General features: G+C 40.9%; 2 protein-coding genes across 2 annotated transcripts in view; one reads left to right on the plus strand and one right to left on the minus strand.

Annotated features, from left to right (window-relative positions):
- The window catches only part of LOC108716249 (adhesion G protein-coupled receptor F5), a 33,364-nt gene extending 19,879 nt beyond the window's left edge, over window positions 1-13,485 (plus strand). The window contains exons 12-16 of the mRNA XM_041563586.1: window positions 2,077-3,456; window positions 6,220-6,261; window positions 9,520-9,570; window positions 10,844-10,940; window positions 13,239-13,485. Of these exons, the coding sequence (XP_041419520.1) occupies window positions 2,077-3,456; window positions 6,220-6,261; window positions 9,520-9,570; window positions 10,844-10,940; window positions 13,239-13,312 (1,644 nt within the window). The 3' untranslated portion in view covers window positions 13,313-13,485. The remainder of the gene's footprint in view (window positions 1-2,076; window positions 3,457-6,219; window positions 6,262-9,519; window positions 9,571-10,843; window positions 10,941-13,238) is intronic.
- A 2,070-nt stretch (window positions 13,486-15,555) lies between these two features.
- LOC121393852 (palmitoyltransferase ZDHHC20-A-like) lies at window positions 15,556-16,599 on the minus strand. The gene has a single exon (XM_041563587.1). The coding sequence runs from the start codon at window positions 16,552-16,554 to the stop codon at window positions 15,661-15,663; it is 894 nt and encodes a 297-aa protein (XP_041419521.1). The 5' UTR covers window positions 16,555-16,599; the 3' UTR covers window positions 15,556-15,660.
- Between the last annotated feature and the right edge of the window lie 965 nt (window positions 16,600-17,564).

The raw sequence follows: 17,564 nt of genomic DNA on the forward strand, positions 1-17,564 counted from the left end.
TCTTCTGACTTTTTCCAGCTTTCATATGGGGGTCACTGACCCCATCTAAAAAGCAAACGCTCTGTAAGGCTACGCATTTATTGTTATTGATAAATTTTATTAGTCATCTTTCTATTCAGTCTCTCTGTAAGAACCTACCCTGGTGGTCTAGTGGGCAGCGGGGCCCACGCCGTGTCCTTGGCGTGGACGCCCCCTGCGCCGCTCCTGTCCTCTCCTTGTCGGCGCCATTTTGGGTTTCCTAGGGTCTCTTAAAGGCGCAGGCGCGCTGGCGTGATTGCGCCAGTGCGCAATGGCGCAAATTTCTGCACGTTTTGGCGCGAATTGGGACCCTATTTAAGGCCCATTCAGATCTGTAGCCAGTGCCCGGTGTTATAGGATCATATCCTGTGGTTTCCTGAGCTTTGTGCTACCTGTTTCTGAATTGCTATCCTGATGGTTCTTTCCGTGTTTGACCCTGCCTGTTCCTGACTATTCTGACCTCTGTATCCTGATCCTGCCTGTTTATTGACTACCGAGCCTGCCTGATCCTGTTTGTCTGATTACCCGGTTTTGACCCTTTGTCTGCCTAACGACAACTCCTTCTGCCTGATCCAGTCTGTCTGATTACCTGGTTTTGACCCCTTGCCTGCCTGACGATTCTGTTATCTGCCTGTCCTGATCCGGTCTGTCCTGTTTCCATTTCTCCTGATGCCTTGTTCCTTGACCTTCTGCCCAAAGACTCTTGCTATCCGGTCGTGCCCCTTTGCCAGCCAGAACATCTCGCCATGTACCCCTCGTTAAGTCCAGGTGGCACCCAATTAAGCTGAGGGCTCCTCCCGAAGCCCAAAGGTGGTCCCACTACTGGTGAAGCCGAGCCAAGACCAGGGTACTTGGCACTTGTTCTGGTATTGGTGCCGGCCGTGACACTCTCGTTCAAATGAATGCATGGTTGCAGGGCCGGATTTACATAGCGAGCGCCCCTAGGCCCGCTGTCATTCATCGCCCCCTGTCCCCTCCCTTTTATACCCCCCAAATTTTCATCATTGAGACTGGAACAATGGGGATTGGCACATGGAAAATTTGAAAAACTATTGTATCTGCTGTGCATCCCCAGTGTTTCTGAACCAATGTGGGTGTGGTTTGGCAGCATGCCGCTCCCTAAAATCCTGACACCCTAGGCCCGGGCCTTGATGGCCTCTCCACAAATGCAGGCCTGCATGGTTGCTAGGATAATTTGGACCCTAGCAGCCAAATTCTTGAAATTGCAAACCAGAGCTACTAAATAACTGAAAACCCACAAATAATAAAAAATGAAAAAAGAATTGCAAATTGACTTCGAATATCGCTCTCTACATCATATTAAATATAATTTAAAGGTTAACAACTCCTTTAAAACCCACATGCAGTGTATAAAGACATATATACGTATATTGCTTATACTATAGGTCAGGGGTGCCCAAAAGGTAGATCGGGATGTACAGTAGACCTTTAGTTGGTGATCAGTAGATCTCAAGACACTGTCAACAAACAGCCGGTCTAAATTACCTTTCTGTTTTATTCTTTTCATTCACATATTTATTATGTTAAGCTTACATGAGAAATATATGTTTGTTAAATATAACAATAACCATTTTCTCATAAATCAATATTTAAGTAATACTTTCCATGGAGCAGAGGGCTAACAATGCTTTTATGTATGTAGATGATAATGGGACAACATCATTAAAAGTAGATCTCACATTAGTAAAGTATAGGCATTCCTGCTATAGGCGAACAACCCCATTAAGCCTAATATCTTCTTTGCCCACCATAAGCAGGCAGTATGTATTGGCTTCTCTAGCTCCTTTCATCCCCAGCTCTCCCCAACTTGCATATTCTGAATAAAAGACAATCAAGGGGTACTCCAAGTAACAGCCACGTGCTGACCACATCTCAACTCTTCTGTATACAGCACTACATTGAGAGAGGGTTTCAGCTCTATGTATTTTTATTCCCTTTTAAAAAGTGCTCTCATCTAACATGGAAAATAAAAAGCTGTTTCAACTATATTCATTGATCATGCTTGCATAATTTGTATTTTACACTTTTTCCTCCCAGAAATTTATCACTACAGTAAATACCATTGTGGACAATACACAAGCTTGGACAACTATAAAGAACAAGAGCTCAGAACTTCTCCAGTCGGTTGAAAATTTTGGAGCAAAACTTACAAATGTGACCAGTTTTACAAGCAACGAAGCAAACACTAACATTCAGTTGAGAGGGCAAACGTTAAATGCAAGTGAGAGCTACAATGAGACATTCCAGCTGTCCGGATTAAGTGGAGGAGTGTTGTTAGGAGAAGGTTTCCTGAGTGGGAACTCCTGCACTGTTGTCAGCGTCGCTTATTCTACTCTGAAAGATATTCTGCCTTCTGCCTTTAACAAGACAATCAATGGCCTCGTTATCTCAACGAAAGTGATTCCAGAAACCAAAAACTCTGATCGTTTTAATGTATCATTGACCTTTAGTAAGAGCAACACTTCCCTGGCTGACCCTGATTGTGTCTTCTGGGATTTCAGTATAAATAGTTGGAATAAGGAAAACTGCTCTGCGTCAGTCATTGGGAACACTACAGTCTGCAGCTGTAATCACCTGACTTCCTTCGCTGTGCTTATGGGTGCACATGATGCTACAAATCTAATGAAAAACACAACAGGTCCGATACAACCATCATCTAACACAACAGATCCAGTACAAGCAGTCTTAGATATGATTACTTACATTGGCTTGGGGACGTCTCTCGCCTGCCTGTTTATCACTCTGGTCATTGAAGCCATTGTCTGGAGGTCGGTGATTAAGAACAAGACCTCGTACCTCCGCCACGTGTGCCTGGTGAATATTGCCGGGTCACTACTGGTGGGTGACATCTTTTTTATCATTGGAGCATCTTTGGAGAAGACTCCAGACTCCCCGGCCTGTACTGCTGTTGCGTTCCTCAGCTTCTACTTCTACTTGGCGCTCTTCTTTTGGATGCTAACCACCGGGCTCATCCTCTTTTACCGTCTGGTTTACATTTTGCATGACATGAGTAGGAAGATTATGATGATCATAGCATTCTCTGTGGGATATGGATGCCCTGCTCTTATAGCCATTATCACAGTGGCTTCTACAGCACTGAAACAAGGATTTACCAGTGGAAAATATTGCTGGCTTGACTATGATACAACAAAGAGCTTTCTTGCTTTTGTCGTGCCTGTTCTCGCCATCATGTTTGTCAATTCCATCATTTTGTGTGTGGTTATATACAAGTTACTAAGACCTACCATTGGTGAAAGGCAAAGCAAAGATGAAAAGAAAACATTGATACAGATTAGTAAAAGTTTTGCTGTCCTTATTCCTCTTCTGGGCCTCACTTGGGTTTTTGGCCTGTTAGTTGTGACTGATCCTAAAAATAGGGCGTTCCAGGTGATATTTGCTATCTTCAACTCATTTCAGGTTTGTCTTATAAATCGTACACCGCAATTTATTCTCAATGTTATCAACTGCATTCAATTTAGACTTCATTATTGGACGGAGAACCTGATTTTTTAAAATACAAAGCTGCAGGTTGAGTTGAACGCACAATAATAGGGTTGGACATAATGACAAAAAATATATCACTGACAAATATAGGCACCATTACTGACAGTACTGTAACCCAAAGAGCAGGTCATTTTTACTGTTCTGGTAGACTTAGCAGAATGAAACCAAATGTCTAATTGGCTGTTGTCATCAGTGATCATGTGACCCAACCAGTATGTCACCAGCAAGTGGAGGATGTCATATCTGCTTCACATGCTGTTTTCCCAAAAAATTAACATTAGAGGGGTCAAAAACCTTGTCTGAACCTTTCTCAGTTGAACCAAAACTCTACAAAATAGGCACCCCCCCCAGCTACTGATGTATGAGCACTTTCTTCTAGTAATCACTACTAAAGCATTTACTAAAATACAAATTTCTATTTTATTCATGTATGGTAGTTTTTTTCTCTAGAAATTTTTTTTTTTATTTCTCTAAGGGCTCTTCCACACAAGCGGTTGAAGCTGCGCTCCCCTGCTTTCCGTTTTTCTGCATTCAGCCGCAGGGGAGCGCAGGAATAGACGCATTACATTTTTTCCAATGGGGCTGTACTCACACAGGCGCGTGTAGGCGCCGAACGCAGGAAAAATGCAGCATGTTGCGTCTCAACCTGCGTTTGGCGTCTACACGCGTCTGTGTGAGTACAGCCCCATTGGAAAAAATGTAATGCATCTATTCCTGCGCTCCCCTGCGGCTGAACGCAGAAAAACGGAACGCAGGGGAGCGCAGCTTCAACCGCTCGTGTGTAAGAGCCCTAAAACTAAAAGTTTGAGATTGATTTGGGGCAGATTTTTTAAGGTTCAATTGGTAAATTCGATTTTTTTTGGGGTGTCCAATTTAAAAGCACCAACTCGAATGTAAATTCGGATGTGAGATTTATCACACCTCGACCGTGGAAACAGTTCTAATTTGAATTTTTGCCACCTAAAACTTGCCAAATTCATTTACAAGTCAATGGCAGAGGTCCATTCCTGACATTCAAGTTTTTTTCAAGGAGAAACTTGAATCGAGTTTCATTTCATTTGTTCATAGACGTTCAAGTTTTTTCTTAAATAAGATCACATTCCAGTTTTGAGTACATTCGAATTTATTAGAGTGAAAATAAATTTTGAAAATCGACCTTTGATAAATATGCCCCTAAGTGTAAAAACCATAAAAAAAACCTCAAATACAAAACGTCTGCTGCGCTGATCCCGTTGAACCTTTTTTTTAGCCACTCGACTTTTAGAGGTTTTCAGGGTTTTTTTGCTGGAAATTGTCTGAAGAAATCAAATTTTGAGAGGCTTTAGAGATTTTCAAGTGGTTTTTTTTTCATTCCTACTTTTTATATTCGGATGTTTTAATAACTTTCATGGCATTTGTTTTTTTAAGAAAAAGAGTTTAATTGTGGTTTCAGAAAGTTCTAATACCACTAACATTCAAACTTTAATAAATGGGCCTCCCCATGTTGCTGTTATAAAATAAAGCAAGATTAATTGATGCTGTTACATAAAAAGGCAGCATTGGTCCTATCACTATATTTTTTACCATGATAACATAGTAAGTTAGGTTGAAAAAGATCCAGAGGAAGGCAAAAAAAAAACATTTGAAGCCTCTCCAATTTGCTCAGAGGAGGAAAAAATTCCTTCCTGACTCCAAAATGGCAATGGGACTAGTCCCTGGATCAACTTGTACTATGAGCTATCTCCCATATCCCTGTATTCCCTCACTTGCTAAACACCATCCAACCCCTTCTTATACCTATCTAATGTATCAGCCTGTACCACTGATTCAGGGAGACAATTCCACATCTTCACAGCTCTCACTGTAACAAACCCCTTCCCAATATTTAGCCGGAACCTCTTTTCTTCTAATCGGAATGGGTGACCTTGTGTCAGCTGGAAAGACCTACTGGTAAATAAATCATTAGAGAGATTATTATATGATCCCCTTATATATTTATACATAGTTATCATATCACCCCTTAAGCGCCTCTTCTCCAGCGTGAACATCCCCAATTTGGCCAGTCTTTCCTCATAGCTAAGATTTTCCCTTTACCAGCTTAGTTGCCCTTCTCTGTACCCTCTCTAATACAATAATGTCCTGTTTGAGTGATGGAGACCAAAACTGTACGACATATTCTAGATGGGGCCTTACAAGTGCTCTATACAGTGGAAGAATGATCTCTTATCATTATTTCTCTTTATCCATAAACCCCTTCTTGTCCTATTTTGTGTAGACTCTTTATATGATTTTATAAATGTTGATTATTCTTTGCACCTTATGTGCTTGGGCCCAGCCACAGTCGCAACCACTTCACCCCCCTGTAGTTACAGCCCTCAGGGAGACTTATCATTAGTGGACTTTATTCTGATATTACATAGGAGCCAAGAATATCTTGTAAATTATATCCTCATAAATGGTGCTTAGTGATGTCATCAGTTATAATTGGTGTTGTTGGTCTTAGTGATGTCACTGGTGTTGTGTGCTTGCATCACAGAGTGGATACTTTACACTCCCCTGGGGAGGGAACAGACGATTAGGGGATTTTAAAATTCTGTTAAACACTGTGGGATATGTTAGTACTATATAATGTATGTTTAGAGCTGTATAACGCACTTCTTTTATTCATAAGCAATGTCATTGTTTTTCACTCTCTAGGGATTATTCATTTTGATTTCTACTGTGCTGTTGGACCAAAAGGTAAGTAGGAATCTAGAAATCTCATATATTGTGCCTAATGTGTTCCACACACTACTGATACAGCATGCTGGGGCAGCACATTCCTGACACTCCTACAAGACTATTGTCAGGGTCGGACTGGGTCGGCAGGACAACAGAAAAAACCTGGTAGGCCCCGGCAACCCAGACCCGATCCTTGTCTGTCCTCCACTATCACCCACCACACAAAAGTAATTAGAAGGAGGGTAAGGGGCTGGCGGTGGTTGAGTGGCCAGATGATGGGGCTCCTGGGGCATCCGCTGAAAATTACCCAGGGAGGGGACATATTACACAAATAACAATATTTTGGTTTCCACACAAACCTAACAACAGCTTTTCTATAAATACAGCATATAAAGTAGTACGTGTTGCACATGTATAGCATTGCCATTCTATTAGTGACACAAACTCTTTGTTTGCCAGGACAGCACTTGGTATATTATATTTCTTAGAACAATTAATAGCCTGAGTTCTGTAGAATGTTATTCCCTCTATTGTCCTAATTAGAGCTGGATACAAACAGTGAAGCCTCCATTTTACTTACCCTCATTTCCATATGTTTTACCATTTTTTGTGGTCCAATCAATATAACATGCATAATACATTTCCCTGACTTTACACCATTTTTTCTAGTCCCTTAAAAAATGTAAAATGGGGGTTCTACTGTACATAAAGTAGAGTAACAACAGCAGGGTGAGGTTGTGCACAACAAAATGTCAGAAGTATACAATCTATGTTTAGACATTCATTCATTGTTTTAAACAATGAAGTGGCTACAGGAGCAGGAAAGATGGATGAGGTGCAAAAATATATTATAATATTATAGATATTTCTATTTATACAAATATAAAGAGTGAGGCAGAGAGTTATTAGAGACAGAGAGGTGAGTGTGGGGTAACTCAGCAGAATGAGAAAGTAAAGGGTAAGAGAAGACAGTGAATAGAATGAGGCCATGGATAAGTGGGGAATTCAATGGAGCGGCAGGACCAGGAATTGTAGGGGTTAATATGCTCTGTGGCAAATGCACTGAGAGAATGGTTGTAGGCAAAACCCACAGCCAACCTGTACCTATAAGATTCAATAATGAATGTAGTTACATTACACAGCTATACACAGGTTCATTTATAGTCTCTATAACTCACACACACATTCAGACCTTCGTACACACAGTTTCCCTTAGACACATTAATACTAACAGTTAATTTATACACAGACATAGATACAAAAGAAGGCACATATACACTGCCATTCACTCTCTAAGCTTAACATAGTAACAAAGTTAGGTTGAAAAAAAGACACACGTTCATCAAGTTCAACCTTTGAACTCTATTTTAATCTGCAAAACTGCCAGTTGATCCAGAGGAAGGCAAAAAAAAAACATTTGAAGCCTCTCCAATTTGCCTCAGAGGGAGAAAGAATTCCTTCCTGACTCCAAAATGGCAATGGGACCAGTCCCTGGATCAACTTGTACTATGAGCTATCTCCCATATCCCTGTATTCCCTCACTTGCTAAACACCATCCAACCCCTTCTTATACCTATCTAATGTATCAGCCTGTACCACTGATTCAGGGAGACAATTCCACATCTTCACAGCTCTCACTGTAACAAACCCCTTCCCAATATTTAGCTGGAACCTCTTTTCTTCTAATCCTAAGTCATTAATGAACAAGTTAAATAAAAGTGGACCCAATACAGAGCCCTGGGGGACCCCACTAAGAACCTTACTCCAAGTAGAGAATGTCCCATTAACAACCACCCTCTGTACCCGATCCTGTAGCCAGTTTCCTATCCATGTGCAAACGACTTCATTAAGCCCAACAGACCTTCGTTTAGAAAGCAGTCGTTTGTGGGCCACGTATTTGGCAAAATCCAAATAGATCACATCTACTGCCCCCCCCACTGTCCAGCATCTTACTTACCTCATCATAAAAAGCAATCAAATTAGTCTGACATGACCGATCTTTCATAAAGCCTTACTGATTGCTGCTCATAATGCCATTCACTAGGACAACATTTTGAATGTGATCCCTTAACAAGCCTTCAAATAATTTGCCCACCACAGATGTCAAATTTACTGGCCTATAATTGCCAGGCTGAGATCGTAATCCCTTTTACACAGATTGAAACACAAAGAAGCTGATTCATTAGGAGGAGATTCTCTACTTCTCTCATTTCTTGCTTGGACTTGCTTGGACTAAAGGTTTAAACTATTTAACCCATTTATTAAAAAACTAGGGAATCAGGCTGAAGGTTTCCCACCAGTTCAATCTCTTTTCCTAAAATCTTAGGGTGACAATCTTTCGTGCAAATTTGTGCCCCTTAGGACCCTTCCACTAGGCATTTGCACCCTTGGGCCTGCAACTCTGCAGCGAAAATTGGAGATCTGTAAAACAAGATGGCGGTCCTGAATCGGGTGATAGTTGATTGGTTGTAGAGCAGTGCAAGGCACTTACATTAAGGGGGTTTGGGATTAAAACTGTAGCAGTTCAAGTTGGGGGCAAATATAGAGGGATTTCTTCCTCACTGTAATCACCACAACACATTGGTTTTCTAAGGCAAAACAAATAATTCACCAAATGGCAAATGTAGTGGTGAAGTGTCTGATAAACTGCCCCTTTATCAATTATCTGCCCATGACAATTAATCTGTTCTTCTGTACTACTTCAGTGTAAATCCTCAGACACTGGTTTCCTCATAAACAATATATATATATATATATATCCTTTTTCTGTTTTTGTAACTTCTGACATACTTTATGCTTTTTGGTGCCCTGATTTTGTCAGTACCTTTTTCCATTCATTACTTGTGTTTTGCTTGTAATATTTACAATCAGTTTGACTTGTAAATTTGTTAATATCCTTTTGAGCTTAACTGCAATGAAAGCACTGAGATACATTTGCTTATATAATTATCATGGTGTGGGGCTGCACTGATGCTTCTCTCAGTCAGTATCCCTATGCCCAATTGATTTACTCTAGGCACCTTTTGGGGTTCCTCTAGGGTGGCTTTATTGTCCTGTGTCCAAGAATTAGGGCAAAGCCCTCCAGTGACAATACTGTCTACTCCTGGTGGAACTAGAAGTAAATTTTGAAATTGTTTCATATGGTTAGACATGACACTCAATCCTATATTGTCAGCTGAGAAAGTATCATTATATTCTATGTATTGAAAGACTTTTCCTTAGGATGTAAAAATGGATTTTTGGAAATGCAGTGTCTTTGTTGTGCTTCATTTGTAGGTAAGGCTCGCTATGAGAAACACATTATCCTGGACGACACAGAAGACAAAGGTGAGCACAGTGATGGCGCATTCAGGTGTTTTACATTCACATTTCACAGGTGTTTTGGCTCCATAATGAATAATTCAGGAGACGGGAGGTCCTAAACCGTTTTGTGGACCATAATCCTTATACATCCACCTCTATTTTGTTTAGACACCAGCTAGTGTCTCTGTTGCCCACACACAGTACTGAAGTTGCCTCATGGTGACAGTATTATTATCTTCCTAATTATCTTCTAGTGGAGCCTTATAGTCTACAAATTCCCATCAGCCCTTTGCTTTTTTTACCCTATTGCCCTAAATGATAGTATATCATACACAAGAGCCATGGATATGCTGTAAAATACTTCCTTATAATTGGTGCTTAGTGATGTCATTATTACTAAAATATGTGTATTATAAAAAATAATGTACCTCCTGTTGTAAAATATGAGGATATTAGACTCCTTGAAGTTCCATGACCATAAGGCCAATGGTAACTGATAATATCCTTATACATTTTGATTGGGGGTACATTATTCTCTATATAATTTAGCACTTAACCTAATGTTTTCGAGAGAAGGATCTTGATATCTGACACTGCCGCAGACCAACTTTTTCTACCACTGCATGTTAGTCATGTGAGAGTCAGAAAAAATGTAACACTAGACAACCAGCATCCACCCAAAACCAACTCCTTCCGTTCTATATATAACTAAAACTCGGCAGTGACATCACTGAGGGGGAGGAGCCATGGCACTGACATAACCAAGGTGGAGGGAGTTGCAGGAGAGAAAATGAGAGACCAGTGAAGGGTCTAAGGCGGAGGCTTAAGGCCAATGGCCCGTTATGATATTAGTCATCGATAAATCTCCTCTGTCATGGCCGACTAATCTCCTTTTCTATCATAAACAAAAAAAAACAATAGGCCCCATGTTTCAACAGTGGTCCAAAAGTTGCAAAAAAGTGAAAAAGAAGAAATGCATTTATTCTATAATACATTAAATTGGATACATTATATATTTGAAATTCTAGTTTGAACTAAGGTATCATTAAATAACTCACTAATAATTTTTCTCTAAATATTTATCATTTAATATGCATGGCATTATTATAATCCCAGAAAATACTCTTTGCTTAAATGAAAATGTCATTCTAAGCAACTAGCCAATATACCTTAATTAACGGCACTTCCTGACACTAACTGGAGCTTTCTACTCACCAACTTTTATTGCTTTGCCCCTTGATCTATAACAGTCGGTTTTGGTAAAACAAAATAATAAAATATGTTTTCATTTTCACAGTCGACATCGACTCTGACTTCCACTAGCCACTCACAGGATTCACATCTGAAATTCCCAAAGAGAAAGAGATTCAGAAGACATCTGTTTCCTGCCAAAGGTTAGAAAATTTAATTTTTTTAATTTAAATGTGTATATGAAAACAAAAGTGTCAGAAAACAAATACCGTATATACTCGAGTATAAGCCGAGTTTTTCAGCCCCCCAAAATATGCTGAAAAACGCTACCTCGGCTTATACTCGGGTCAAGCGCAAAAACGGTCGCCGGCGTCTAAGAATAGTCGCCGGCATCAAGATTAGTCGCCGGCATCCAAGAATAGTCGCCGGCGTCCAAGAATAGTCACCGGCGTCCAAGAATAGTCACCGGCGTCCAAGAATAGACACCGGCGTCCAAGAATAGTCCCCAAGAATATTCGCCGGCGTCCAAGAATGGTTGCCGGCATCCAAAAACGAGACGCCGGCACCTCCAATGGGAGCAGAAACCCTCAATTTTTTGATTGAAACTTAACAGAAGCTGCTGCATTTCTCACCCTCGGCTTATACTCGAGTCAATAAGCTTTCCCAGTTTAAAAATTAGGTACCTCGGCTTATACTCGGGACGGCTTATACTCGAGTATATACGGTACCAGAAACAGACACTTGGTCAGTCAAAAAGAGACTTATAGTTCAATCCAGAATTTAGCAGAGCTAGACCTACAGAAGCTGCATTCCTGGAAGTGTTTGATATAAAGTTTTGTGGCATATCTGGATGCATTGATGTCACAATACAACAGTGCAGGTGTGATGGTGTAAGCAATGGAACCACTGTCATGATGTCAATGGGTCTTGCCAATGAGTTCACCATGACCCCCTAGAACCCACTTTATCAGGAGGTCCACAGGACCCACTAGGACCGGTTCCTCAGGAAATCCTTACACTACATGAGAGTCATGAACACTAGTGTAATTAATTCTGGAGTTTTCTACAGGTTCAAACCCTTTCAATGGATGAGTTAATAAAGGGATCCACAGAAGAGTCTTGATTGAAGGCTATTTATCACTTCATATTCATGTTGGCCATCCTGGAAGACAGGAGAAGGTGGTTGGGAGTTGAAGTTATATGGAAGTAGAATTGATTATTTCAAAGACAGGGAAAGGGCTGTAAAACTTGCAGTGAATTTTCAGAGCTAGACCCACAGAAATGGCGTCCCTGGCAGTGTTTTACTTTACATTTTGTGCCATGTCTCACACTGATGCCACAACTTGGTGTGGGAGTGGAAAATGGAATTCAAATGAGACCCTCTGTCAGATGCAAATTTTAAAGACAAGCCGTGGATTAAAAAATGTAATAAAAAGTTGGAATAGTTCAACAGGTGACAGTTTTGCATAATCACCACATATATTTCTATATTCCCCTAAGAAGGTGGAAGACTGACAATAAAGTCCATGGCTAGGTGGGCCCAAGGAATAGAGAAGATTGGCATTGACTGTATGTGTAGACAAATAGTCTAGTTTGGGAGTTTTACTTTGAAAGCAGCAAGTAAGTTGCAGGTAAAACTTCTTCCCTGTGTAAAATGTATAATTAATCAATTGAATTCTTAATGAATCAGATGAAAATTGAGCGTAGGACTGGCCAGATATGGGATGACTTTGACGTAGTTGTCCAGCTTAAATATATTGCAATATATGGACAAACAATCCCTGTTTTTCAGTAGCAGTATGCACAGAATGTCTCTGTCTTAAATATATTGATAATGGGTTGAGTGCAGAGGACTCTTGTATTTGACTATATGTATTTTGTAGTCACAGCCTCATTGCACCCCCGCCTAATGGTTTTGGTGTGGGGGTGAGCACAACTTTCCCTTCATTGACTGTATGTGACCACATTGAATCGACTGAGTGTCTTTGGATTAAGCAGAGACTCTCTCAGGAGGCAAGAAGGGCAACATTCTTCTGCATTGAAGGCCACCATACAGAACAATGATCTTATAATTGTTCCCCATTGATGTGAACGGCAATAACCTAGAATGGGTGGTGCAGTTGCATGTCAGGTGATCATGCCCATGATGCCAGTTACTTTCCAGTAGATGAGGGGACTGTGAATGGTGCCAGGCCAAAAAGTTCCACTTGTCCCTGCTACTGCTCACAACCTGTAGACCTGTTTTGGTTTTTTTTTTGATGTGGCAACCCCCCTACACAACTAGTCCCTCTGACTGCTTCTAGTCGTCCTTTCCAGGACTAATAGGGTGGGTAAGGAAACAGAAAAGAGGTCATGATGCAGAATGCTCTATTTACCTTAACTTGATAATAGTTCTGGTACAGAAGCCTAAATCATAAGGTGTTACATTGTAATGCCCATTCTTTTGCTCCTTATTTGCACTTTGTTTTAAATACTAATATTTTTATCTCTTGTGTTTCTAGGTTTCTTCGACCTTCACAAATCACAGGTTTCCTCCCATGACTTATCAACGGGATCCTATAATGTGCTCACCTGAGATGGAAGCCATCTTGTGCATTGCTTTATGTTTTTTTGGGGGGTTAATAAACCCAGATTCTGCTATAGACCTTTGAGGGGCCAAATGTATTGCCCCCTTCTGGGATTTGGCTGAATCCTAAAATAGTGAATTTGGTTGTACAGGTGTAGGATCGCTTATCCGGAAACCCGATATCCAGAAAGCTCCGAATTAAGGAATGGCTGTCTCCCATAGACTCGATGTTATCCAAATAATCCAAATTTTTAAAAACTATTTCCTTTTTCTCTGTAATAATAAAACAGTAGCTTGTACTTGAACCCAACTAAGATATAATTAATCCTTATTGGAAGCAAAACCAGCCTATTGGGTTTATTTAATGTTTAAATCAATTTCTAGTAGACTTAAAGCATGAAGACCCAAATTATGGAAAGATCCGTTATCCGGAAAACCCCAGGTCCCAAGCGTTCTGAATAACAGGTCCCATACCCGTATTAAGGATTAATTATATCTTAGGCATCAAGTGCAAAGTATAAGAAAGTGCTTGTTTAAGAAACCATTGAAGCCCCTCTTAAAGGCATCTGCCCTCACAACATCATCTGGAAGGGTATTCCCCAACCTCACTGTCCTCAGTTTCGCGTCTCTCTACTCTCTCCATCTCAAGAGTGCACTGCATACTCAAGGTGAGGCCTTACCAGGGACCTATAAAGAGGTGAATTTATGTTTTCTTTGCCCATTTGCTGCCCATTTTTTGAATTTAGTCGAATCCCCCTGCAAAGTGTCAGCATGGAACTGTACAACTGTGTGTGTGACTTCATTGGCATCTGATGAAATAAAGAGGTTCAGAGCTATAGTAATTAACCTTTTGATTGATTTGGGGTGGGAATTTTGCTTGTATTGTACTTAACGAGGCCAGAAATGCACCTTTGTGTTTGGCATTATGGCTGGACTGGATGGTGGTGACTACAGTGGAGCAGTCATATCTCCATCAATATTCCTAGAGCAGATACAGCCTTGTGGAAGCAAAGTGATTATAGCTTTTTCTGCAGCAAATCTCTCTATGTCTCATTAGCAGAGCTTTCATATGATTTCAACAAGCAAAGACGTCTGTAAGTCTGACTCCCTGTTCATCATTCCCTCGGGGAATACCTTTGGAAAATTCTACCATTTAGATACCTTTGCGGCATCTTACACCCGCTTTGGCAGTAAAGTACTCCAGTGGCTAGTTCCACATAGGCCTCTACTTCCCGCCCCTATTTAATGGGACTGCTGTAGTATGTCCCCATTGTTCCTGTGTCCCCCAAGCAGACTAAGGAGAAAAGGAGATTTTGTGGACTCACCGTTAAATCTCTTTCTCTCCAGTCGCTTGGGGACACAGGACTTCCCTCCCTGGTTGAGGCCTTCACTTGTGTTTTTCAGACATGGTTGCTAATACAACCAACCTTTTCTTGTACATAGTTACATAAGGCTTCATGTTTTATTGTTAACCTCCTGTTCCATGCTTTGTTACAAACTGGGCTGGTTCTGACTGCGAGCTGGGGTATAGCAGGAGGAGGAGGGGCTAGTTTGTTTTGTATTTTATTGTGTCCTGCCTCCTGGTGGTGCAAGCTATACCCCATTGTTCCTGTGTCCCCCAAGCGACTGGAGAGAAAGAGATTTAATGGTGAGTCCACAAAATCTTATTTTCCCAAATGGAAGAGCTTTGTCTATAGCAAGAGGAATAAACAGATTATTATATAAACCTGTGAGTGACAGCTTGTCCCTATGAGTTAACCCATTAGTATAAACTCTGTAGTAGAATTCTAGGCCAACAACAGGTGAGAATTAGTGATATGCAGGTCCAGATTTTTTGGACATATACCCAACCCTAACCCGCCCTCACCCAACCTGGCTTGGCACCCGCCCGCAGTGTTGTCACTAAAGGGGCAGAGCCGGCAGAAATCTATAAATGGAGGAGCCGGAATTGTTAGGTCGACCCAAAGATTTGATGCAGCACCCTGCCTGAACCCTGCCTGAACCCTGCCCGAACCCTGCCGGACCCGCGGGTATACCCTCACAGTAAATGCCACTTTTTATACTTTATACCAGAGACAACTCCCAGGCTCAATTTTTGCATTTTAGAAATGTCATTGCCCTTTCTCAAAACTACTAAATGACCTATTGCACACTTCTAGTGCCTGGGTATATTAAAAGAAAAACACTGACATGATACAGTTACATATAATGTACTTTTATTAAAACATTTTGTAATAATAATAATAATAATAAAACAATATCATATTCTGGGGGGGAGGGGGAATTCCTTCCTGACTCCAAATTGGCAATCGCACCAGTCCCTGGTCAACTTGTATTATAAGTTATCTTCCATAACCCTATATTCCCTCATTTGGGGGTTTGGCAAAAGCAGCATTTTTCTCTATGTCTTCTGTGGCCTCACCCATTGGGAATGAGAAGCCATCTCCTAAGCTGTTGAAGATTGGGAGGAACCAGTATTTCTTTTCATTGCCAAACACTTCTCTCAGATTCTTGCTGAAGCCCAAGTTATAGGGATTAAACTCCTCTGTGTTATCACTGTCCTCCCGATCAGTTATATTCCTTAGAGCCAGTTTGAAATGATAAAGGAAAAGTTGGAATAGCATTATAGCGAAGATTGTGGTCAGGCAGAACAGCACAATGATGGGGACTTTGGATGAGCTGTTGGGCAGCTGATCAGTCCAGAATAGTATGGAGCAATAAAGCGACACTGCACTAGTGAATATGCACAATAGCACTCCATACATCACAGCGAGGAGGAAGAACTTGTAGTTGGAGAATCCCACACAGTTGTTTAGAAATAGGCAGTGATGATCCAGTTTCAGTATACAGATGTTACACACTGGGCAATGGTGGCACCTGTCTGGCTTTAACATTTGGCATGTGGTACAGTACCGAACATCTCCTTTTGGATCCTTAGTATAAATAGGCAAGTCTTTAGCCGCATGAATGAGGATCTCCTGCAGCACTTGTGGCCTCTCATCACTCAGGTACAGCTGCTTGTCAGACTCCGATGGGCGGAATTTTTCAGGAGGGACATCGGGAGGCGTCATAACAGTCCGGAGATAACACCACACGCACAGGAGGAACAAAAGGTGGAAAATCACCAGGAAAGTCACCTTTGCCTCTAATAACTGTACAGTGAATATGCACAGCTCCACCACAAATATATAATAGCAGGTAGCAAGGAGTCCAATCAAAAGTAGAACCACGATCCGGGAGATCTTCCTCATGCAGGAACGCTGATATTCCTCTTCTTCTTTTTCATTAATTGTTATCTTAGTATCTTTCTCTTCTTTTGACATAATTATAGTTTTGAAATAACGATAAAAAATAAGAAAATATATAAAAAGCGAAATAACGATGATAAAAAATAAGAAAAAATACAAAAAGCAAAATAACAATAAGAAAAAATACAAAAAGTGATAAGATTGAGTCTCTGATGTGTCACCACCAGCGCTCGTAGGTCTTATGACAAAGTGAGTGAGTAACATCAGTAAACAACTCTCCTCTTTATGACCTCACAATGCTCTCTTTATTCTCCTCTCTATGACATAACAATGCTCTCTGTATGACATCACAATGCTCTCTGTATTATCAGCCAATAGGAAGCCAGATGAAAATGATCTGCAGATCAACAACTTTTCATGTAACTTAGGGTAAACAATGTAACCATAGAAACCAACTGACATGCCACTCCCACCATTCCTGCAGTGCAACTCACCTTTCCATACATTTAACCTGCCAACGGTGTTACAGATTTAATGATCATTACTAATTATTTTAAGAGAATAACAGTGAGTACATTTAAGGAAAGTTCAAAGAATTTTCCCCAAAAAAGAGATCATTGGGTGCTATTTACTGAATTAATATTTTGCACAACTTATACCCACAGGCACTTTCTCCCCCATTTGCCTCTCATTTCTTCCTTATTTCCTACTGAATGTCCCTTAGTAACAGGCTGGGGATACAGGCACAGGGAATCTATGAACTGCTGATGTACCACAGAGCTTACAGTTATGGCAGCCCAAATCCATAGGCAGGTGACATTATAATGAGTGGACAGAATTATGATAAACATTTTGCCTTGTCATTCACTCATTACCCAGCCACACCAGTGCCCCCCACACTGACCAGTACCCCAAAATCCCACTAGGGACCTGGTTTTAGAATCGGGGGAGTGAGATTGGAATTCAATGTGGCCAGGGGTGGCAGAATTCTGACATGGGGCATGTTTAGTAAA

Source organism: Xenopus laevis, chromosome 5L (genome assembly GCF_017654675.1).
Source record: "Xenopus laevis strain J_2021 chromosome 5L, Xenopus_laevis_v10.1, whole genome shotgun sequence".
Taxonomy (NCBI): domain Eukaryota; kingdom Metazoa; phylum Chordata; class Amphibia; order Anura; family Pipidae; genus Xenopus; species Xenopus laevis.

What these genes read in the sequence shown, in the direction of transcription:
- LOC121393852 (XM_041563587.1), bottom strand. Translation starts at nt 16,554, where the DNA reads ATGAGGAAGATCTCCCGGATCGTGGTTCTACTTTTGATTGGACTCCTT.